This window comes from Drosophila ananassae, chromosome 2L (assembly GCF_017639315.1).
Source record: "Drosophila ananassae strain 14024-0371.13 chromosome 2L, ASM1763931v2, whole genome shotgun sequence".
NCBI classification, from domain to species: domain Eukaryota; kingdom Metazoa; phylum Arthropoda; class Insecta; order Diptera; family Drosophilidae; genus Drosophila; species Drosophila ananassae.
Genome location: NC_057927.1, coordinates 10,510,905 through 10,534,389, shown reverse-complemented (window position 1 = coordinate 10,534,389; position 23,485 = coordinate 10,510,905). Strand labels below are relative to the sequence as shown.

At 39.1% G+C, this 23,485-nt stretch overlaps 6 protein-coding genes across 17 annotated transcripts in view; 5 read left to right on the top strand and 1 right to left on the bottom strand.

Moving 5' to 3' along the window:
* Positions 1 to 6,788, top strand: part of LOC6499672 (chromatin modification-related protein eaf-1) — a 28,689-nt gene extending 21,901 nt beyond the window's left edge. For 3 of the 8 annotated variants that reach the window (XM_014910691.3, XM_001954137.4, XM_032449873.2), the window contains 6 exons: positions 24 to 254; positions 702 to 2,030; positions 2,096 to 2,278; positions 2,339 to 2,431; positions 2,487 to 2,604; positions 3,543 to 4,014. In XM_014910691.3, coding sequence (XP_014766177.1) covers positions 24 to 254; positions 702 to 2,030; positions 2,096 to 2,278; positions 2,339 to 2,431; positions 2,487 to 2,604; positions 3,543 to 3,565 — 1,977 coding nt within the window. In that variant the 3' untranslated portion in view covers positions 3,566 to 4,014. Of the gene's footprint in view, positions 1 to 23; positions 264 to 701; positions 2,031 to 2,095; positions 2,279 to 2,338; positions 2,432 to 2,486; positions 2,605 to 2,945; positions 3,479 to 3,542; positions 4,015 to 4,849 lie in introns of those variants that run through there. The other 5 variants (XM_032449872.2, XM_032449869.2, XM_014910694.3 and 2 more) reach the window with 4 other exon arrangements.
* A 3,468-nt stretch (positions 6,789 to 10,256) lies between these two features.
* Positions 10,257 to 11,628, top strand: LOC116656557 (salivary glue protein Sgs-5). 3 transcript variants are annotated; one of them, XM_032456200.2, is made up of 4 exons: positions 10,260 to 10,503; positions 10,561 to 10,737; positions 10,803 to 11,391; positions 11,453 to 11,628. In XM_032456200.2, the coding sequence occupies exons 3-4, from the start codon at positions 11,205 to 11,207 to the stop codon at positions 11,509 to 11,511; spliced, it is 246 nt and encodes an 81-aa protein (XP_032312091.1). In that variant the 5' UTR covers positions 10,260 to 10,503; positions 10,561 to 10,737; positions 10,803 to 11,204; the 3' UTR covers positions 11,512 to 11,628. The 3 variants fall into 3 exon arrangements, with proteins under 3 accessions (XP_044573869.1, XP_044573861.1, XP_032312091.1); XM_044717934.1 differs by lacking the exon at positions 11,453 to 11,628 and having other exon boundaries at positions 10,257 to 10,503; positions 10,582 to 10,737; positions 10,803 to 11,032; XM_044717926.1 differs by lacking the exon at positions 11,453 to 11,628 and having other exon boundaries at positions 10,259 to 10,503; positions 10,803 to 11,032.
* LOC6499675 lies at positions 11,546 to 12,436 on the top strand. 2 transcript variants are annotated; one of them, XM_001954135.4, is made up of 3 exons: positions 11,546 to 11,803; positions 11,864 to 11,995; positions 12,050 to 12,436. In XM_001954135.4, the coding sequence occupies exons 1-3, from the start codon at positions 11,692 to 11,694 to the stop codon at positions 12,118 to 12,120; spliced, it is 315 nt and encodes a 104-aa protein (XP_001954171.1). In that variant the 5' UTR covers positions 11,546 to 11,691; the 3' UTR covers positions 12,121 to 12,436. The 2 variants fall into 2 exon arrangements, with proteins under 2 accessions (XP_001954171.1, XP_032312090.1); XM_032456199.2 differs by having other exon boundaries at positions 11,667 to 11,803; positions 11,855 to 11,995.
* Positions 12,437 to 13,862: 1,426 nt separating this feature from the next.
* LOC6499676 (leucine-rich repeat protein soc-2 homolog) lies at positions 13,863 to 18,906 on the top strand. The gene is made up of 3 exons (XM_001954134.4): positions 13,863 to 14,041; positions 15,569 to 16,151; positions 16,238 to 18,906. Exons 2-3 carry the CDS (start codon positions 15,671 to 15,673, stop codon positions 17,680 to 17,682), a joined length of 1,926 nt encoding a protein of 641 aa, XP_001954170.3. The 5' UTR covers positions 13,863 to 14,041; positions 15,569 to 15,670; the 3' UTR covers positions 17,683 to 18,906.
* A 1,728-nt stretch (positions 18,907 to 20,634) lies between these two features.
* LOC6499677 (protein CREG1) lies at positions 20,635 to 21,903 on the top strand. Of its 2 annotated transcripts, none has more exons than XM_001954133.4 (4): positions 20,635 to 20,786; positions 21,026 to 21,476; positions 21,543 to 21,624; positions 21,680 to 21,903. In XM_001954133.4, exons 2-4 carry the CDS (start codon positions 21,033 to 21,035, stop codon positions 21,787 to 21,789), a joined length of 636 nt encoding a protein of 211 aa, XP_001954169.1. In that variant the 5' UTR covers positions 20,635 to 20,786; positions 21,026 to 21,032; the 3' UTR covers positions 21,790 to 21,903. The 2 variants fall into 2 exon arrangements, with proteins under 2 accessions (XP_001954169.1, XP_044573855.1); XM_044717920.1 differs by having other exon boundaries at positions 20,707 to 20,942.
* Positions 21,904 to 22,114: 211 nt separating this feature from the next.
* LOC6500922 (protein phosphatase 1 regulatory subunit 7) lies at positions 22,115 to 23,343 on the bottom strand. Its single transcript, XM_001954132.4, has one exon. The coding sequence runs from the start codon at positions 23,209 to 23,211 to the stop codon at positions 22,228 to 22,230; it is 984 nt and encodes a 327-aa protein (XP_001954168.1). The 5' UTR covers positions 23,212 to 23,343; the 3' UTR covers positions 22,115 to 22,227.
* Positions 23,344 to 23,485: the final 142 nt, after the last annotated feature.

The window sequence follows — 23,485 nt, the reverse complement described above, 5'->3', positions numbered from 1 at the left end:
AAATCATTTATATCCTTGCTCAGGCCAAAGTACATGAGCTCTACCAACTGGATCAACTCCTGCAGGAGGAGTCTGGAACTCTGCAGAGCCTGCAGCGGGATAAGGAGGACCTCGAGCGAGCTTTGGGCGGCCTGAGAGCTCGTATCCAAGACAGCAATGCGACGCCCATGGCTTTGGAGGCGGCCAAGAAACAGCAACACATTTTGGAGCGCGAGCTGTCGCGTGTCCATCAGCTTCTCGCTGAGAACTCAAAGGTATCCAAGGTGCCTAGTAGAAGTTTTTTGCATTTTGTGTCCACATCTGACAAGATGCGTCTTATATATATGTCTGCTTGAGCTTAGCATGTCGCTTATGTAACTAACAAAAAACTAATTTACAAAAGTGTAATCCATTTTCAGAGCTTTAAATTTCATTTGTTATGTTCAAGTCTTTGCAGTTTGTAATGAAACAAATGCAAGTTTTTTTAGGGATTCTTTATCCCTCCATTCATCCCAGAAGCATTAATTTTTTCGATAAAAAAGATAATCCACAAAAAAATAATTAAATTAGTTTGTAAACAAAAGGTTTCCTTTAAATGTAACTTTCCAAAAGCTCAACTATTGAATTGAATGCAAAAGACTTCTCATTTTTGTAGCTTCTGCTGCATGTGCCCGGCAAAATTTAGGAGCAATCCGACTAAACCCCAAAATCTAACCTTTCAGAAACTGGAGCAGACTGTGGCGGGTAATGCTCGACTGGAGCAGGAGCTGCTGCTTCTGCGGCAGAAAGTGCAGGACACCCGAGGAGCTGCCACCAACGGAATCGATGCTGCCGAAGCCATGAATGGCGACCAAAACGCAGCTGTTTTGCAATCCGAACTGGAGCGCGTCCAGTCCTTGGTGGGAGATATGCAGAGGCAGCGCCATGAGCTCAGCACTGCAGTGCGACAGCTGACAGAGAACTCGAGCAGGTTGTACCAGGAGATTGGAAAGCAGGAGGTTATGAATGGCGGCGGAGGCTCCACCAACGGCAGCCTGAAGAAGCGCAGCAACTCGACCAGCTGGACCGAGACGGACCTGGATGCTAACATGCTAAAGAGTGGCAGTCGGCAGCATCTGAACGACTCCAGCCTGAACCTATCCACTCCCCTGTATGTGGACACAAATAGCTCCTCAAAGTTGAACGACTACAATCGCTACAACGGAGGCGGCAGCAGCGATGCCCTGGAAATGAGTGGAATGGAGAGCGATGGATTCCTGGAAAGCAACCCCTTCGCCATGGGCCTAGAGAAGCAGGAAATCAAGACCGTGAGGATTGTGAAGCGGGAATCGGAGCGCCGACATCGAGATCGCAGCGAACGTGGTCTGAGCAGCTCCATCCAGAACTTGGACCAGGTCATGGAGGAGGAGATGTATGCCCAGCAGCAGCGAGAACAGAATGCCATGTATCCCCAGAACCACGAGGAGCAGCCGATGACCAATGGTCACCACAGTCGCTCCAAGTCGCTGCCTAGGAACTACAGTGAACCACCTAAGCCGCGGCACAGTCGCCACATGAACGGAAAGACCAACGGACACCACCACTACAACAATGGTGGTGGCTATGACTACGACCGGAATAGCAACTACGAGCATCAGCCACCACCGCCACCGGCACCACAGAGCAACGGGCACCACCAGCAGAGGGAGCACCTCAATCCCTTGGCCAATGCCTACTTCGCCAAGCAGCTGCAGCAGCAGGCGAATCCTTCACGGGACAGTGCCCGCGTGGCACTGCGCACCAAAACCGACTCCTTGCAGAGCCTGAACAAGAGCCTCACGGACCTCAGTCCGGAGCCGGTGTTCCAGAGCGTGGCTGCCCGCCAGATCATCAACGAAATGTCCGCCGGATCTGCCTCGGAGGACACAGAAAAGGTGGTAGAAAAAGTGCCACCTCCACACAAGCATCGACGGGCAGTGCCCCGGGAAAAGAGGCGCCACTACACTGCCCCCAATAATGTCAACCAGAAGGCCATGGAGAAGGTGCAGGCCGAGAATGATATGAACCGCAATGTAAGTGTAGTTTTAAAGGTTTTTAATTTAAACGTAACTTTCAACTTATAAAAAATTTATTAAAGAACACAAACTGGCGAGCTCGTGATGACCTGGACATGGAGGTGGCTCTGCGACCGCGAATGAATGCCCCCGATGTGGTGCGCTCTGCTCTGGGTCAGGGTGAAAAGATTTCGGAGAACACCATTGATAACTTGCTCTTGGCGCCCAACAAAATAGTCATACCCGAGCGTTACATACCAGAAACAGTATGTATTTATTCATATTATTTAAAATTGCAAATTTCTGATAAATCAATTTAAAAACAGACGCCCGAACTGTCGCCGGAGGAGAAGAAACGTCGTCAGGAGAAGGTCGAGTCTATCAAGAAAATGCTTGCCGAAGCTCCCATTAGCAGCAACGTATGTTTATTTTCTTTTATGATTAATTATGTCTAATAAAAATATTCTAAAACAGGAAAATGAGAGCCTGCCGCCGAGCAAACTCAATGCTGAGAAGAAACAACGCGAGCACCTATTGCAGCTCAACCAAATCCTGGCCCAGCAGGTGATGCAAGTCAGCAAGATCGTAGCCGGTGAGTAGAATTCATCCAGGGTTCTCTTAGGTCTTTTACCAGCAGTTGACCTTCGTGTTAAGTTCCAATTGATATCCCAAAGCAAATCCCAATTCAATCGTATAAGCAATGCCTTGCCAGTTGCGTTTCTGTTCCATGTTTATGTTCATTACTAATATGCTCTCCAAATCAATGATATTACTACTATATGTGTATATATGACTAAGTGTTCATTCAGTGTAATCTAACCATGGCAGAGTCCCGACCACCTCTGCCTACCTCCCCCTCCATTTCAATCTGTCAACTTTATGCTCTTCTAATCTCTATATATGTATCTTCTTTCGACTCTTTCTAATTTCTAGATGATTAATGATAATACATATCATAAGCATACCATCTAATCTAATGCGTTAAGTCCCCAGTTCGAATAAGATATCTCAGATCATCCCCCCACCTCATTGCGAGCTCATCGACGGCGTCCGACTTCATAGTCCCTTTCTCACAACCAAGAACACACCTTCCACACCCACACTCACTCACTCGCCAGCAAAAAACTTCAAACACTTTCAACAAACAGTCAATCGTACAAACATTTCCAACCTCTTCTCCACCTGTGTCCTCTCATTCGTTCGCTTTGCACTCGACCAGTTCTATAATCTATAATTAATCGTAAATTAAGTAGCCATCTGCATATGAGAGTTCTATGAACAGGTTCATCTTCCACATTGCGTATACGCAGTGTTGGGCCTATGGGCTCATATCTTAAATTTATTCCATAGTTCAAAAGTCAAGAAAAAATTGGGGAAAAAATTAAATCAACTTTGTTTGCATTTCAAGAAAATGGTTTATTTTATAGAAAATAATTTTTCCAATTAATTTTATTTATTTTATTGGTTTTTATGTATTTATATTCGTTTTATTTTATATGTTTATTTCATTTATTTTGCATATTTTTCTAGGCAATCCCACTAGTCACAACTAATCCGCAAGTAGCCTGTCAAGTTGTTTTTGTTCACATTTTGTGTTTTACATTGCATTGCATTTGATTTACGTTTCACTTTGTGTTTTCCAATCGATAATTGAGCGGGTTCGCATCACGATTCGCGGAACATACATATATAATATATATCTTGTTCAGTACATTCGAAACATACAATATATGCAAAAATAGTACGTTACACCTAAGTATACAGAAACTACACACGCGAAATTGAGATTTAAAGCATGCTAAACTCACAAAAACTCACTCAAAACCAAAAAAGCAAACTTCACAAAAACAAAATGAAAATACTAAACATAAAACAATAGAAACAAAAAAAATAGAAAAATGACAACAAGAATAAACAGCAACGCAATAGCAACAAGAACAAGTACAACAACAACAAGCACAAGAACAACAACAACAAAAGAAATACGATTCCGTAAGTCCAGGTTTGTACACATTATGATTAATACAATATTCATAAATAAACAATAAACCGAGTATTGTAGCTACCATGCCATGCATTCCACATATAATTACGCCAAAAAGTATGCCTAGCTTTAATGATGATGTTATATTGGCCCCATAAATTAATCAACCTGCACGCCATAACTATAATTGTAAAATATAACACCTTGGGAAAAAAGCACCCCTACACTAATCCACTAAACACGAAACTTACCAAACAACACCCCAAAAACTATAAAGAAACTGTTAGCAGCACTTCTAAAGAAGCACTATGAGCACTACTAAAAAGCAAACTATTGGAAAAAAAGGATTTAAGAATCGGTTAGAAATTTTCAATAATTATAGAGGAAAAGTTTTTGAAAAACAATATTATTCATTCAAAGATTAAAATCTTTTTGAGCAACAAAATTGTTTAGGAAATGTTTGAGAAAGTTTTGAAATCGAATTTCATGCAAATTGCTTAGTTTCGAAACTAAATTTCTGCACTGCCTAACATGCGTATAAAAGTTTGTCAAACAGAGTCAAGATGCGATAAATCGCTGACGAAAACGAGTAAGTATAAGCTCAAAGCACCAATAAAGCAGCTAAGACAGGAGTAGCAGCAAGAATCAACAAACAACTTTTACAAACCAACCCAACACAAACCAAAACTTACACGATATATATACTTCCAAATGGGTTATCGGTGTACTTTTTTCTATTTATACCTATATATACTTCAAACTTTTACAGCACGCTTGGAGGGGTTTTTAGTCTAAGCTATAATATTTTTATGATATGATGCACTAACTTTCGGCCATTTTTGTTAACCCACAGAAAAAGCCATGGCCGAAAAAGCAAACCAAGAGGAGGAGGACGAGCTGCGACCGGAGTCACCAAGCGAACCACTGCCGATATTCCAGCAACGCGACAATTTTTATAGCTAAACGACAACAGCAACAACTAATTAAATAACTCCGATAAGCGATTATTGAATATATTAATCAGGCACAATATCCGCTGCATTTATCTTGAGAATCAAACTAGGAAATTTGCTAACAATTTTAACCCAAAATCGTATCAATTCATAAATGTGACTGAGTTATATGGAATGTTATATATCTGTTAAAAAGACTATTGAAAATCAGACGAAATCAGACCTAAATTGGGACGAGAAAACGATTGTTATCAATACTATGCACATTATTATTATATATATACAACATACATATACAATATGGAAATCAAAGATTCAACATATCAATTAAAGCAGAATATTGCAAAGTCATTAAAGAAAAACGATATCAATTAAACACAATTAGCGGGCGTTCTTGAATTGTAGGAATATCGATTGAAAAATCAACGTAGTGTCAGATTCAATTGTGTTCGACTTGAGTTGGATTTGAGGCGAATCAAATACGTTCCTGAAAGGCTTACGAATGGAAATTGGTCAAAACTCATGGCAACATTCATGAAAACTAAAACAATAACTTTAAAGACTTTTGTAACCGACTTTTCGAGAGTAGCGCATTTTCTCTACAAAAGTAACTAACCAAGCAAACAAACAACAGCAGTTGAAACCACTTTTGGAGCCAATATTATTGCATTTGATATGAAAAAGTTTTTAAGATCAGTCAGCAAAAGATACATATATCAACAGCAAGGGCATCAAAATCTACAGCTAGAGACTCAGAATCGTACTCAATCAACAGCAATCTTATAGGACAGAAAACGCACTACGCACTCAATGCACTTTCAACCTTCGCAATTTCCCCCCAAAAGGTACCTATCGCAATTATTAATAATGGAATAATAATATACATAAATGCATAAATGATGAAATATAATTGAATTGTATTTAAACGAGAACTTATAACAAGCAACGCTGAACTACGACATGCATATATTAATTTTAAATTATAAATATTTAAACGAGCATAATGCTATAATATACACAAGCGTACATATAATTATTTAAATGTAGGTCAATTAGCCAGGCAATTAACGAAAGAAATTGGAAAATAAAACTGGGGAAGCGGTTAAAATAAAATATTTGATCATGTTGGTGGATGTTACAAAAAATGCAATACAAGTCAATGGATAAAATTATACGCAATCGCTGGTTGAATTTAATGTCTACATAACTTTAAAAGTTATTGAAAACGCATAGCTCTATTCAAAACTATATATACAAAATTTTAATCGAAATACCCCACAAGATAAACAACGAGAAATTGTTAATAGAAAAACATGAATCTTAAAGCAAGCGATACATGCAAAATTGTACAAAAATATATTTTAAGTTCTTAGTTTTTAGTTGTTATTACAATGATTATGTTACAGCTATGACAATTTGGTTTAAGGTACATTTTCTTTAATCGTAAGTTACCTATGATTCCATAAGTTTTTTTTTGTACATTTCGCGGTGCTATATGGATGTGTATATGTAGATTACTTTCGTTCTATAAGTTCGTTCATACACTGAAAACAATTAGGCAAAGTCAAATTATTGCTAAACACTATCAGATATGTAGATTGTCAGGCTTCAAATTGCAACCGCACTAAGCATATAGGCACGCATACTCCCTAGATACGAAAACTCAAAAGATGACAACATTAAAGAACCCACAACAAATATTTATTGCATATATATACATACAAATAAATATACATAAACATATACATAAAAGCTGTACGTCATAATATGATAAGAGTTGAAGACGATAAACTGCGAACGAGAAATGTTATCAATAAAGATTATAGTTGAAAATTCAAATTATCCATTGTTTCCTTCATAGCAAAATGGCGGAGGTTTTAAGGAATAGGGACTACACTCTACACACTGATCTAATACGAATCTAAATATTGGCTCCGCTTGCCGAAAAATTCAAGATCAACGAGTCTAGGCGCTAACAGCTGAGCTTTGAATATGATACCGATGATGGTTTATGGTGTTTAATATTATTAAGTATCCGGTATACAATTTGTAGGCTTTTCACGCACTCTCTTAAAACCGCCGTGATTTTTTGAATGAATTTACCGCAAAATGAACAACATTTTGTCGCATTAACAGTGACAATTACCGAGCATTTTGCGGCTATTCCGGTTCTCATTTGCGCCATTACGAGTCAGACTAAATACAATATGCCTTGCATATACAACCGCAGATAGGTAGGTATTCGAATATATTTAAAAAACCTATATTATCGGTAACGAATCAGGTGTTAATATCTGATGATGCGCGCAAATACAACTTTAAATCAGAGGGAGAATATAAAAAAAAAAAAAAATCCTTAAAAGCGGCATTGTTCCACTATTAATTTTACAGAATAAGGCCGTGCTGTGTGTAAATTTTAGTAGAAGATGTGCGAGTAAAGCGCGACGTTCAGCCAACTCGTTAAATCGTTAAAAAAAATAAACTCGCAAACTGCAACCCGCCAAGGGATTGCAGGTACCAGTATGTTAGCCGCCGTCCGCGCTTGTGTAAGTCCCTGCGTTCGTCCGCCGTTCGGCGCGCCGTAATTTAGTGGCAACCCAACCCCATTTCAATGGCATATTTCACGCAGCTGGCCTTGCTCACCGTGATAAGCTCACAGGCTCTGCTCCTCCTTGCAGCTCCCAGCAATCGAGAATGCGTCAGTATCTCTATGGAGGCGGTGTTAGTCCCATATTTTACCTCGTCTTTGTTTTTGTACCTTTTTTTATGCAATTTTCCAGTGCCTTCACCAGCTACGATTTACAGACGCCGGGTTTAAGCCACGTGTATCAGCACAATCGGAACGTCGTCATGGTAGTGGAACGCAACTACCATGGCCATAGCAACCACAAGCGACACTGGGATCACCATTTTCCGGGACCGGACTGATATCATCCAGGCAGCTTTCGGGTCGAGCATCAACCACACTATGGGCCACCCACACCACCGGCTCGAGCCATTTCCGCTCAAGCTGAAGCCGTTTCAAAATACCTTTAGGACAGCCGGAATATAAAGAGAGTTTATTGAAAATTGTTAAGCATCATCCGATTCAAAATCCAATGATAATTGGGCCATATTGTCCTTCCATGCATAACCCACATTTTGGAAGGGGATCCCCCAGAAAATATGATGAAAAATCTAAAAAATATTTCGTTCGTAGGTTTTGATGTAGATTGACGGAGAATCGATCTACAAATCGTTTAAACTAATCCGCTTAAGAATCGGATGATTATTGAAAAAGATATGGCATTCGCTGTGGGCCATATTTTCCTTCCATGCATAACCCACATTTTGGAAGGGGATCCCCCAGAAAATATGATGAAAAATCTAAAAAATATTTTGTTCGTAGGTTTTGATGCATATTGACGGAGAATCGATCTAAAAATTGTTTAAGCTATTCCGCTTAAGAATCGGATGTATATTGGAAAAGATATGGCATTCGCTGTGGGGCATATTGTCCTTCCATGCATGACCCCATTTTGGAAGGGGATCCCCCAAAAAATATGATGAAAAATCTAAAAAATATTTTGTTCGTAGGTTTTGATGCAGATTGACGGAGAATCGATCTAAAAATTGTTTAAGCTATTCCGCTTAAGAATCGGATGATTATTGGCAAACATATAGCATTCGCTGTGGACCATATTGTCCTTCCATGCATAACCCACATTTTGGGGATCCCCCAGAAAATATGATGAAAAATCTACAAAATATTTTGTTCGTAGGTTTTGATGCAGATTGACGGAGAATCGACCTACAAATCATTTAAGCTATTCCGCTTAAGAATCGAATGATTATTGGAAAAGATACGGCATTCGCTGTGGGCCATGTTGTCCTTCCATGCATAACCCACATTTTGGGGATCCCCAGAAAATATGATGAAAAATCTAAAAAATATTTTGTTCGTAGGTTTTGATGCAGATTGACGGAGAATCGATCCACAGATCATTTAAGCTATTCCGCTTAAGAATGCGACGATTATTGGCAAACATATAGCATTCGCTGTGGGCCGTATTGTCCTTCTATGCATAATCCACATTTTGGAAGGGGATCCCCAGAAAATATGATGAAAAATCTAAAAAATATTTCGTTCGTAGGTTTTGATGCAGATTGACGGAGAATCGATCTAAAAATTGTTTAAGCTATTCCGCTTAAGAATCGGATGATTATTGGCAAACATATAGCATTCGCTGTGGACCATATTGTCCTTCCATGCATAACCCACATTTTGGGGATCCCCCAGAAAATATGATGAAAAATCTACAAAATATTTTGTTCGTAGGTTTTGATGAAGATTGACGGAGAATCGACCTACAAATCATTTAAGCTATTCCGCTTAAGAATCGGATGATTATTGGCAAAGATATGGCATTCGCTGTGGGCCATATTGTCCTTCCATGCATAACCCACATTTTGGAAGAGGATCCCCAGAAAATATGATGAAAAATCTAAAAAATATTTTGTTCGTAGGTTTTGATGCAGATTAACGGAGAATCGATCCACAAATCATTTAAGCTATTCCGCTTAAGAATCCGACGATTATTGGCAAACATATAGCATTCGCTGTGGGCCGTATTGTCCTTCTATGCATAATCCACATTTTGGAAGAGGATCCCCAGAAAATATGATGAAAAATCTAAAAAATATTTCGTTCGTAGGTTTTGATGCAGATTAACGGAGAATCGATCTACAAATCGTTTAAGCTATTCTGCTTAAGAATCGAATGATTATTGGAAAAGATATGGCATTCGCTGTGGGCCATGTTGTCCTTCCATGCATAACCCACATTTTGGAAGAGGATCCCCAGAAAATATGATGAAAAATCTAAAAAATATTTTGTTCGTAGGTTTTGATGCAGATTGACGGAGAATCGATCTACAAATCGTTTAAGCTATTCTGCTTAAGAATCGAATGATTATTGGAAAAGATACGGCATTCGCTGTGGGCCATATTGTCCTTCCATGCATAACCCACATTTTGGAAGGGGATCCCCAGAAAATATGATGAAAAATCTAAAAAATATTTTGTTCGTAGGTTTTGATGCAGATTGACGGAGAATCGATCCCCAAATCATTTAAGCTATTCCGCTTAAGAATTCGACGATTATTGGCAAAGATATGGCCATCGCTGAGGTCGATATTTATACACTCATTGAACTTAAAAAAATGTATGATTCACTTCAGCTGTTTAAATAAAACATATTTTTTCTGGCGGAAATTTCGTAATGTATGTACAGTTTTTATTTAAAACCTATAAAATCTGCCTCTCGTGAAAAGGGAACTTAAAGTCATAATGGATATCATCAAGACTTCATTACTAGGAATTCTGCTGTACGGATTTTTTCTATCAAGTTCTTCCCAGGTCACAGACTGTTCCGGTGCCTGTAATTTGCAATTCCGTTGCAATCCCTATGATAAACATCTTTATTGGGCTATTTCCGAAGGCGTTTGTCGCGTTTTCAAAAACGGATGTTTCTTTTCATCGCATAACTGCCAAAGAGAAAACAGATGTTTACGGCGTAAGTGATTTACACCAAAATATAAATAATATTTTTAAAGTGTTAAATTATTTTAAGCTTTGAATTCTACATCCAAAGCGAGATGTATTGAATATTGTCAAGTGACATGTCCTTTAGGAGGACCCCAGGTTTGTGCTTCGTTTAGCTATGTGGACGCTAGAATGAACAGAGATCGCCAAAGAACTTTTCAGAACCGTTGTTACTTAGATCAATTTTCCTGCCAATATGACAATGGTAAGTGACTTATATTATTGTCTTTTATTACATATATTTTAATGCAAATATTTTGTTACAAATAGCTTACATTGGTGAACCATCCATCGGACCATGTTCATAAGTGGTACATCTTCAATTAAATTTAAAAAAAAACATTATTTTTTCTTATAAAATCATTCATTATATAATTTTCTGCAAAGCCTTATAGTATATAACTTTTAATATAGGTGTATGTCCCATATACTTAAAGTTGATTTTAATTTAAAAAAAATAATCAATCAAAAATAATAAGAAATATATAAATAAAAAACTATGACGTCATCACACGTTTTGTGTGAAAAATATAAATCAGGTCTCACCAGGTTGTACATTGTTTGCTGAAAAATATGGTTCGATACATGCGTGTCCTATATTTTTATACCAAAACCATATATAAAACGGATTATGAGATCTAGATAGTGTCAGTTTAATTGCTCCGCGGCAAAATGAAGTGGATCTTCTTCGCAGTTATTTTTTCCATCCTAGGATTGTCAATATGTGGACCTGATTGTGGTGCCTGCGATCGGCGTATAGAGTATCTATGCGGTAAGACGGTGAGAAATCGTGAAGAGGTGTATTGCACTTTTTCAAATCCCTGTGAGATGAATCGGCGAGCTTGCCTAAATAGGGAAGGTAAGTCTTACAGAGAAAAAAAATGTTGACGCATATTAATTAAATAACCATATTTCATCAGAGTGGCGGAAATTTTCAACAGGTCGATGCACACGCGACTCGCCTGCTTGCACACAGTAAAGGGAAAATCACCTGGTCCCAGGAGAAGCAGCTGAATATTTTTATAAAATTGTATAAATATTGACACAATTGACAGCACAAAATATATAAGGCAATATTTTTTGGTAGTCCACAAAAACAGTTTTGGAACTTATCTTTAATACGAAATTTTTAATCATCGCGTAAGGTTGCACTGCAAAAATGCAAAGTGCCTGCACATTGGGCAACAAAATTATCCTCATTTGCGTAATTCTCGAGCTCGGTATTGGAATCGGAATAGGAGTAGAGGCTCAGCTGCTGATTTCTTTGACGGGTGAGTCAAAGTATTTCGAAAATAGGGAAGATTTTTATGTTAAATTGTAAGCCGTTTTAGGTCCCAAGAAGTGCCATGATGTGTGTCCCATGGGTTATCGTGTAGTGTGCGCCCTAGATGTTTTAGATGGCTGTTTGCGCACTTTTGCCAGCAGCTGTGTAATGCGCATGTACAACTGCAAGTACCAGAAAGGTAAGAATGTTTTTTTTCTCATATTTATATATTAATTATATTTTCAAAATGTAGACTACCGCATCATAGCAGATCGGGCCTGCGAATTTATAACCAACGACGAACTCAAAAGGTTGGAACTCTAGTGACGGCTAGACGAAACAAAACGCTGCCTAAGCTCGCCGCCAGAGGGTGCTAGTGCAGAGATGGCGCACGCGTCGTATACGCGATATGTGGCAAGGAACGTTGCGTGGATGCAAACGGAAAGGATATATACCAGCAGCCATCCATTGTATTTCTGCTGTTTTTATGTGTAACTCTCTGGCTAAGGCTCAACTCTCTAGGCTCGCGTCACGTCATCTCCGCGAACTAAAATCATTTCCAAATTCCTCCGTTTTCCCCTGCAAAACTATCCTTTTTGTGTTTTGAATCAAAATAAATAGTATAAAGTGAATAATCAAATCACTCGCTGGCGCAAATCCAAACGCAAAGTGTTCAATCCCAAAGAAGAGACCTTTCTTTGGAACAAAACGAGCGACAGCGCAACGAGGCGCAAGCGAAAAATTGTTTGGGCAGGCAGGCAGGAGCAGCAGCACAAAGGAAATACTACCCATAATCGAGTGTATTTTAAGGCAAAAAAGCGAGGACTGAGGTCTGAAAAGTTTTCTCTATAAAATCGCCTATAACAGGTTGGTTGCTACCTAATTGTTGATTATTTTTGCACGAAAGGCGGGGAACCAGCTCCCTTAATGTTGCAATGTTCGCAAATTGCGTACCATAAATTATGTATAACAATCCCATGTGTGTGCCTTTCTGTGAGTCTGTGTGTGTGAGTGTCTGTGGGTATAGTGTGCGTGTTTTGCACGAATGCCAATTTCTTTTGCATACATTATGGCGTTATTTGTTGTTTTATCAGGTCCTAATACCTCATCCACAATAGCATTGAAATAAACTATGAATAATGACATTGAATATAAAGAAAAAAATAATTTATTTAACTTTACACATTTGTACTATAAATTCATTTAATGAAATTGTTGAAATATATACAAGTCTAAGATAAAAACATATAAAAGCTTGTGGAGCTTTTATAAAAAGCTTTAGCATTAAAACATAAAATAAAAACTTTGCTTAGAAAAGTATTGTTATTGTTGAAATGTAAAATCGAACATGTTTTATCAACCTTTAACAGAAAGCATTAAACAGATTATTGATTTGCTTTTGTAATTTAATAAAATTTTTGAATAAGTGTTGACTACATATTACAATTTTTAGTCCTCCTACTAAATCAGCGTTGTTCAAAAATAATTTTTAGAATAATTTCTTAAGAATAGATTTTTTATTATGGATTCTAGAATCTAGAAAATCAGTGTCGAATAGGGAATAAAATTACTGTCAAATTTATAAGATATTCAATCGATATGGCTTTTTTGAATTCAAACTTTATTAAACCTAAAGAGGCAAAAAGAATAAATTTATATTTTAAAAACAATTTAAGTTTAATGCAAGTCACATTTAAAAAATACCGTGATTTCGATCAGGATTATATGTATCATCACTAGGCTTTTATCAATATTTTTATCGGTAGACCTTTCAGTGTGGCCAGCTAACGGAACCCAAAAAGTACGAAATTTCAAAGGAAAAACCCATTAAGTATCAAGTATCCTTCAGAGATATTTATGTATAAAATTTTTGAACTAAGCAGCGTACCGCGAAATTTATCTATATTTTTTTTTTAATTTTGTCGAAAATTTCGAAAATAAAATAGTAAGATATTTGATATAAACTCTGACATTATGTCATTATATTTCATTCATAATCCATTAAAAACTTGAAAACTTTGTTAAAACTTATATTTTTACAATTTTTGAAATAGCCAGAATAACAATTTCTGGCCAAATAGAATAGTTCCCAGTTTTTGGACATTTTAAGCTGGCCACACTGGAATGCAACCTGAAGATGTGCAAATTAAATAATAACAAATTAAATGAATGAGTTTGGAGGTGTCCTTAGAGTGCAGTAAAATAATTCGCTTATTTTTAATTAATGGTGTTTTAAGTGATTTCAGTAAGTTAAACTGGTGTCTTATCATGTTATCTATGAGTTATGCATGTGTGTGGCTATCCTAATGTGTGTTCTTGTGCCGATTTGTGTTTTGTTTCCCCGCCCACAAACGAGGCAAATATGTATGGGACCCACTGACAACAACAATAGCAATGTCAATAGAGCAGGTCCAATGCAATGCCAATCAAAGAAATGGAAATTTACCGTGAATCAGAACTGTCGGTCTCGCTACCCCCACATACTACAATATATAATTCCCGGGTCTTTAGCGTAAGCTGCGTACAATTCCTGTGCATTATCCGATCAGTCGTACCAAAAACTACACAGAAAAAAATGTTTTATATTCCGGCAGATAGCTAGTAATTCCAAAATTTAATTTATACATAAACAACAAATTAAATCCCATAATTTAAATGCAAGGATACAAGAATTGGCTTGCTTATTTATTTATTAAGTCTATAGCTTTATTTTTTATATTTTTAAGACTTAGTTTATTTTACCTTTTTTACAATTATCATTAAATAAATTATATTTTTTGTGTGCACCTTCCAGTTGGGGGCCCATATAATTGGCCTCCATATAGGAGATGTTCGCATATGCTGGTCTTTGAAATCTGAGAAGCGTGTCTTAAAAATTTGACTTTGAATAACAATCAAGTTCAGGTTACTTGGCTGGCATCCGGTATTTTGAAGGGGTCTCGTTACGGCAAATTGCAGTGCACTTTCAACCTTTGACTTTGACATTGGCTCTGGCTTTGGCTCTGGCTTTTCCAGGAATTGTCCGACACCCGCTCTCACTGACCTTGACATTTGCCGTTAAAATACCAGGAGCATTCCGTGTGTGTCATGAGGATGTGGGTGGAAGGTGGGTGGAATGGGTTTTGTGTTCATGGAACGAAGGTGAATGCGATTCCTGCACGTGTGTAGCTTGCGGCATTGGCAGCTTTTAAAGTATTGCACTATATTTTCATAAATAAGGGGTTACTTGGAGAGCTAAAGAAATTCTAGGTATTATTTCTTAGTTAATTATTTTAATACTTAATAATAGTCTATTGAATAAGACTAAATGCAAAGTATCCATTGTTTTAAAGCCTTGACAATAGCTTGCCTTATTTTGACGTCACTCTTGGAATTCTTAATTATTGATTTGCGTGTAGGGGTTTGTTTTTTTTAAACTTTATGGTCAACTGGTTAATAAGGAGCGACGTCGGCGGACAGACAAAAGCAAAAGTAATAAAATCGGAGGAAGGGCTGGGGGTGTGGTCCGTGGAGTGATGGGGAGGAGACCATGTCGATGACGCACGGTGCGATTGCCGCCTGGTTGACGCACAATTGATAAAGTGCAGCCATAAACGCCGGCCAGTATTCTTCCCAACATTGCGTTCCTTCACCGCTGACAGACAGGAAAAAATAAAATCAAAGATTAATTTCGACATTCTCCGCGACCAATTCGCTTTTAATTGGACGTCGCTTTTACTACAGCCTTTCGATAAAAAAAAAATAATGTGAAATTCGCTCATTCATTGCGCAGGGTAGAGCAACGAGTTCCTTGGGCTGCGGCTGCTGCTGCTGTTGCTTGGGCGCACTTCTGGGCAACGCATTGTCGCCGCCGACCGCAAAGCTGGGCAAAATTATGAACTTGTGCTCCTCGGGTGCAACGGCATCGACCACATCGTTATCGTCCACGGGTCAGGCGGAAAGGAGCGGCGGAGGCGGCGTAGCAGGTGGAGGAGGCATCAGTAACGGAGGCGGAGGAGGAGGTGGAGTGACTGGAAGCGGCGGCGGCGGCGGCGGCAACACTAGCGACGGGCTCTCTGAAGCCACACACTGCTTTGGTGGTAGCGGAGGAGGTGCAACAGCCTCTGGTCCCGAGGAAACTATCAACGCCATCAGCCCGGCCAACGGAGGAGGTGCCAGTGGTGCACAGCAACCGTCTGGAAGCAACGGCCAACTACACAACGAAAACAACGCAATCATGCCGCCCGAAACGCGTCCCAAAATGGTGACGGTCAAGCACCCGGAGTCCAACAAGCCCAAGCCCACCACTAAAAAGAGCAAACCCATCCAGGCGGATCAGGACGTGATCAAGGCGCTTCAGCGGTGTCGCGATGAAGGTAAGTGCTCCTGACAATCATAAAGCCAATATCTCCAATGTAGTTCTTGATCCGGATAGCCAAATTAACCCAAAAATCCTTTTCAGGAATCAAACGTCTTGACTTGAGCAAATCTTCCATCACAGTAATTCCCAGCACAGTGAAGGATTGCGTGCAGATCACGGAGCTGTATCTTTACAGCAACAAGATAGGTCAGCTGCCTCCGGAGATTGGGTGTCTGGTGAACCTACGCAACCTGGCGCTGAACGAGAACTCGCTGACTTCTCTGCCCGAGTCGCTGCAGAACTGCAACCAGCTGAAGGTTCTGGATCTGCGGCACAATAAGCTGGCCGAGATCCCGCCAGTGATTTATAGACTGCGCAGCCTAACAACGCTTTACCTGCGCTTCAATCGCATCACTGCCGTAGCGGACGATCTTCGTCAGCTCGTCAACCTGACCATGTTGAGTCTTCGGGAGAATAAGATCCGGGAGCTGGGCAGCGCTATCGGGGCTTTGGTGAACCTCACCACGCTGGACGTGTCACACAATCATCTGGAGCACCTGCCCGAGGACATTGGCAATTGCGTTAACCTCAGTGCCCTCGATCTGCAACACAACGAGCTTCTGGACATCCCGGACAGCATTGGCAACCTCAAGTCGCTAGTTCGACTGGGAATGAGATACAATCGGCTGACCAGCGTCCCTGCCACTTTGAAAAACTGCAAATGCATGGACGAATTCAACGTGGAGGGCAATGGAATTACACAGCTACCGGATGGGATGCTGGCCAGCTTAAGCGGACTCACCACCATTACTCTCTCGAGAAACCAGTTCACCAGCTATCCCACTGGCGGCCCGGCTCAGTTCACGAATGTTTACAGCATTAATTTGGAGCACAACCGCATAGACAAAATCCCGTACGGAATATTTTCGCGAGCCAAAGGTCTGACTAAGCTAAACATGAAGGAGAACATGCTGACGGCCCTGCCACTGGACATCGGTACCTGGGTGAACATGGTGGAGCTGAACCTCGCCACAAATGCACTACAAAAGCTGCCCGACGACATTATGAACCTTCAGAACCTTGAGATACTCATCCTATCCAACAACATGCTCAAGAAAATCCCGAACACCATAGGTAATCTGCGACGGCTAAGGATCCTTGACTTGGAAGAGAACCGCATCGAAACCCTACCCCATGAGATTGGGCTGTTGCACGAACTCCAACGACTCATCCTTCAAACCAACCAGATCACAATGCTGCCAAGGAGCATCGGCCATCTGGGAAACTTAACGCATTTGTCCGTTAGCGAAAATAATCTGCAATTCCTGCCCGAGGAGATCGGATCGCTGGAGAGCCTGGAGAACCTGTATATCAATCAGAACCCCGGACTGGAGAAGCTGCCCTTCGAGCTAGCCCTGTGCCAGAATTTAAAGTATCTTAACATCGACAAGTGCCCGCTGAGCACGATTCCGCCGGAGATTCAAGCAGGCGGTCCATCGCTGGTGCTGCAATGGCTCAAGATGCATTCACCTTATAGGCAAATGTGAGATGTAGACGGCGTCTGGCGCACCGTGTATGTGGGCAGCGACTGCTATTACCAGTACGAGCTACAAACGGTGAGCCAGGCGCCGGGAGGAGCAGCCTCCGGATCCGGGGGGTCCAGGAGCGGCGAACGTCGCTAACGGTGCGATCTCAGCTAACGGGCAAGAGATCCCTTCCCCATTCCCAATCCCAATCCTTCAAGGGATATGCCACATTAAAAAGGGATTTTTTTTACTATGCATTTTTGCTTTAAATATGTACATAAAAATATTAGTTTTTTTTATGAACTATTTCTTAAAAGTTAAAAGTTAAACATAAAGAAGGATGCCATTTTATACATAACAAACTTATTTTAATGTTCCATTTTAAAGTCGACTATTAATATTTTCATTATACATATACTTTTTTTTTACTTTTCAATGTGGCTTATCCCTTTTAACCGACTGGAGTGCGTTGGCTGACAAATCCATAGCTTTAAAATGTTATACCAATGTCCCGCGTATCGTAAACTGCCCCATTTTGCTTTTCCTTTTTGTGTTCAAGTCCAGTTCAGAGTCCACATTATAGGTTCTAATTTAACTCAATGCTTCCAAGCTAGTCAAAAATGTAACACGCGAAAAAACGAAAGTAAATTGAAAGCTTTAAGGTGTAAACCTTTTATTTGATCTTTGGTCATGGAGAAAGCTAAATCTAATGTTCAAAACTACACAACAAAATACGCAAGCGCCAAGGAATTGTTTCAAAACAAAAAAAATGTTAAAAAAAAAAAAACAAAAAAATGGTTAAGAACTTATTAAACTGTGTACACATAAATCGTAGATGTATTTTGTATAAGCAAGCGCAAACGATCACTATCCAAAAACCCTGTAATTTATCTGAGTAAGCAAGGAATACCAGAAATTTTTGTAGCGTCCGCAGGCAAAGCTATATACACGCATATTTGTGTGAGAATCATAGGTGGACTTTCCGAGACGTAGCTAAAGCAGCATTTTGTACACTAGTATAAGCATAAGAAAACCAAGTATCGTAAGAAGGCCGAATGCAAGTTTGGCATTCAGGTGTTAAGCTAGCGAATAACAATGTTGTATACTTGATCATTTTAATGTGCGTACTTTGTTTGATGGAATGTAATAGATGATTTCGATGCATTTAGTTATCATTACTTAATCAACGATAGGTGTATGGCGTGCAAAATAAGTAAAAAAAAAAAAAGAGTAAATATTTAATATCTTCTACATAACTGATAAGCAGAAAAGATATCTAGAGATAACACTGAGTCAGAGTTGCTGTTCTAGAAAAGTTTGATTAAAACTTTTTATAAACACATGTATTCAAATGCTTTAAACGGCTTGGAAGAAAGGTGTTTTGACATCGGGAAACAAAAAACAGTATAATAAAGTATGATTTTTATGTTAAAAATGTATGCACTTAAACAAATCCACTATTCGAGTAAAGGAACAGTTTTCAAAGAAAGGATCCCACACTTGAAACAACTTCCCACAGTCAAAACAGATTTTGGAACAACTTTGAAATCAGAAACGCCACTAAATGAGCTCAAGAATATGAAAAAGGCAAATAATTTATTTTTATATAAAACGCATGTCTTGAAGCAACAAGAAAAAATAAAAATATATACATACATATAACTTTTTGAGCTACTCTCCGCTGCAATGCAACGCTAATGGGCTTTAAACTTTTATCAAAAATCTGAAATCAATAAATCAACGAAGCTAACTTTAACTGTTTTACATTCATATTTACACATATACACTCATACGTACGATCAACTTTTACAAAAGTATTTTTTCGAGATATCGGAAGAGATATCTGCCAATAAAACACTCAAGATCAACACATACAATAATTATTTCAGGACTCCATGAGATATGCATAGTATGTACATATATTTTTCAAACAAACTGTATGCGGCAGGGTAAACTAAACTGACAAAGGTAATTTAATTACAACAAAGAATGTAATAAAATAATGATTAAACATAGAAACATGTTTCCAACGGTACAAAACTGAAGACGTAAACGTAACAGATTTAAAAATAAATGTAACAGAATTAAAAATAAATGTTAATGTTAAATTAATAATCGCACGCTAGAATGATAAACTCACAATCCAATAAGGAATCGAAGTCGGAACAAGAAGTTGGCGAATTCGAGCCAACCAACAAATAGATACAATAAATGTTAATTGAGGTCAAGTTAAATGAAAATAAAATGTACAAGTTATATGGTAAATACATATGTCAAGTCAAAGTATAATGATATTCCTAATGTGAAAAACCTATTTAAGCATACCTAAATATTTGCGAAATAAAAAATGGTTAAAATACGTTAAAAGAAAAACGGTCTGCCCAAGTTTAAATATACACGATTTGATTTGGCCTGGCAAGGCTGACTGCTGGAGATCGCATTTAAATCAGTAAGTACCCTCGATTTCTGTACTCTCCATATATATATATATATATATATATATATATTTATCTTCGAGGAATTAAAATTGACAGTTCAGGAAGTAAATAAAACCTGTTCCCAAAACCCGCTTATTAAACACATCAAACGCATAACGGGAATTTTGTTATTAAAATTTTGAAGTTATTTTTATTCTTTTTCATTTTTCAAAGTTTATGGTTTAAGTTAAGAAAATATATTTTCAAAATATGTAATTTCGTAATAAAAAAATAAATTAATCTTTTCTTTCTATTGGTCTATGGTCTACAACCCAAATTATGGTATACATAAATAATTAATTAAACATTTTTAATTTTTATGGTTTTAGTTCAAAAAAGATCTTTAAAAAAATAGTTTATCTTCTCAAAATAATTTTTTAATTTAAAAGAAAAAATTAAACTTTTCTTGGCATTGGTTCATGTTCATTACAACCAACCCGAATTGAGGTATACATGAATCATTCTGTGTGCCGGGTCATAAATACCTTTGAAACTGACTGAAAACAGGGGTAGCAGCTCAAAACAGCTGTTGCTGTTCTTTGTACTCAAGACTGGCTGGTGATAAGGCGCAAAAACTCGCCAGTCAGTTTATAAACAAATCCCAAGAAGGTAGCAACGATAAGGAACACTGATCCTCAGCACGCACAGGTAGACACAAATGGGAAATTCGTAATTTGCAAAGTGAATTGAGCGAAGGTCATCAATGTTCAAAATGAAGTGAGAAAGTACTTTGACGGAAAGGTTAATGCAATCTGGGTATTTGCTTTGTTTGACTTGAATCACTGAGTACATACAATATAAGTGGTGAATATACGAGTATTACATTCACGAAGCCAGAGAAAGATTGGACTTTATTAGCATTCCATTATAAACCATTAAACTTACAGCCTCACCATGGTACACTGCTCTTTTCTATTGTTGGCTTGGATCCTGGCCTTCGTAGCTCCCTTACCCAGTTTTGGATATTCTCCTCGAGAGGACGAAAGACTGATTCGCGAATATAAGCAGCAACTGGAGCTAAACCACGCCAAGATCGCCAGAGACCTAGTGCATCGAGCGAATTGGGCTGCTGTGGGCAGTATCTCCACAAATAAAATCGTCGAGGGTTATCCCATGGTCAACATCATTTCCACAGACGATAGCGACTCCGACGGCAAATCCACTGGCCGGATACGTTTTCTGCTCACTGATTTGGACTTTACTGGCCCGGATTGGGAGCATAACAACAAGGTGACCCTAATGTTCAGCGATGACCAGACGTTGAATTGCCAGAAAGCGGGCAAAGATCCAATGGAACCCACTTGTGCTCGCACCATGCTGAGTGGACAGGTGAAGAAGGTCTGTAATAAAATGAATTGAATTAAAGATTACAATTTGTAATATTTAATATTCTTACCCCTTTAGATAAATCCAAACGATAGCAGTTATCAGCCCGCCCTGGATGCTTTCGAGAAACGTCATCCTGCAGCCAATAATTGGATTAAAGGTAGATTTAAAAGCACCTACGTTGTTATCGTTTTATGACCTTTATTTCCTTATAGCCCACAATTTCTACCTATGCGAGTTGGAAATTCGCAACATCTTTGTTCTTGACTTCTATGGAGGCCCGCACCAGGTCAGCGCCTCGGACTATTACGCTATTAAGGCGTAGATTACTCATTTGGGAAACAACCTGACGCCTCATTCTATTTTTTAATGCGCCACAATATAAATGATAAGTCATTTGATCAAGGAATTGAAAGAATAAATAAGTAAACAAACAGAAGGAGTCTTTGGCCACTTATCAGCAAAAATGCATTACTTTCCTCACGTACACTTTATAAACATTTCTTAATTAAGATAATGTGGGTTGATAACTTCAGATTGATTTTTTGGAAGCTTTCCCCTTATAGGCATCCATGGAACTCAGTCATTGCAAAAAGAAATACTGAAAAAAATATCTATCATTCCCTGAATCAATGGAAATCGCCCTTGGATGTGGTTAAATTTCATGTATATTTTAAACGCAAGTTTTCCAAAGGTAATCGATATAAATGAATTGGCGTTACGCCGTGGATTAGTCTTTTAAGAGGGTTATGGTGGGGGTTGTTTAATGAGACCCCGGCACCATGCACAAAGTAGCGTCGATTTTTTGCAGCTGAGGCAGGATGTCCCGAAGCTTGGAGCGGTAACGGACATCTTTAGCTATGGGATTGTACTCCAGGTAAATGGTTTGCAGGCCCTTGTTTACCTTGAGAAGTTCAATGTTCTTCCAGTCATCGACGCCGTTGTGATTAAGCCAAAGCTCTTCCAATTTCTCCAGTTTCTCCAAGTTACCAATGGCCTTCAAGCGGTTCTTGGCAAGATCAAGGGTCTCCAGATTCTGGTTCTCGGAGAGGTTCTCGATAACCTCTATGCCGTTCTCCGATATGTAGAGCTCTCGGAGATTTGAGAGCTTCTCCAGGTTCTCGATCTTTACAATTCGATTCGCCTGCAGGCTGAGAATTTCCAGGTTTACAAGAGTGTCGAGATTCTCAATCCTAGCAATCTTGTTCTTGCCCAGGAAGAGTTGTCGCAGGTTCACCAGCATCTCAATGTTCTCTATCTTTTTCAACTTGTTGTCGCCCAGCTCCAGCATGGTGAGGTTGGTCAGCATACCCAGGTTCTCGATTTCAGTGATGCGATTCGCCACAAAGTAGATCTTGTCCAGCTTTACAAGTTTGTCCAAGTTCTCGATTTTGGTCAATCGGTTGAAGCTGAGGTCCAGCAGCTCCAGGTTGGTCAACTCGTCCAGATTCTCGATTTTGGTTATCTGGTTGTCGTATAGCTCCAACTCCAGAAGGGACGTCAGCGTCGAAAGGTTCTCGATCTTCTTGATCAGGTTCCAGCGCAAGAACAGACGCTCGATTCGCGTCAGAGGCTCAAAGTTCTCCAGCTTCTCGATGCGGCGGTGATTCAGATCCAGCTCGTAGCACTCTGGATCGATTGTAATTATCTCCTCGATGGAGGATACATCCTCGGCAGGTATCACCTGGATGCCGGCGGTTGGCTTTGCCACTTCCGTTTCGTTCATCGCTCTGTCAGCATCGCCCATTTCGAATGTGAGTTTACCCGGTATTTCAATTCAGGAGGTGACTTATTTAGAAAATTCTCCGGCAACTTGACTTGTTTATTTCGCTAGCACAGGGTGTCGGTGAGCTAAGGGTGACGCATACCGGGGCTTTTCTGACGTCACAACATCGCGAAAGTTCAATCAAGGTGTGTTTAAGAGGTGTTTAAGCTTTCCCAAAACTAGATAAATTATTTCCTTACTTATTTTTACATTGAAAGGTCTTCTTTTAAATAATACAATTGGTTTTAACTAATTC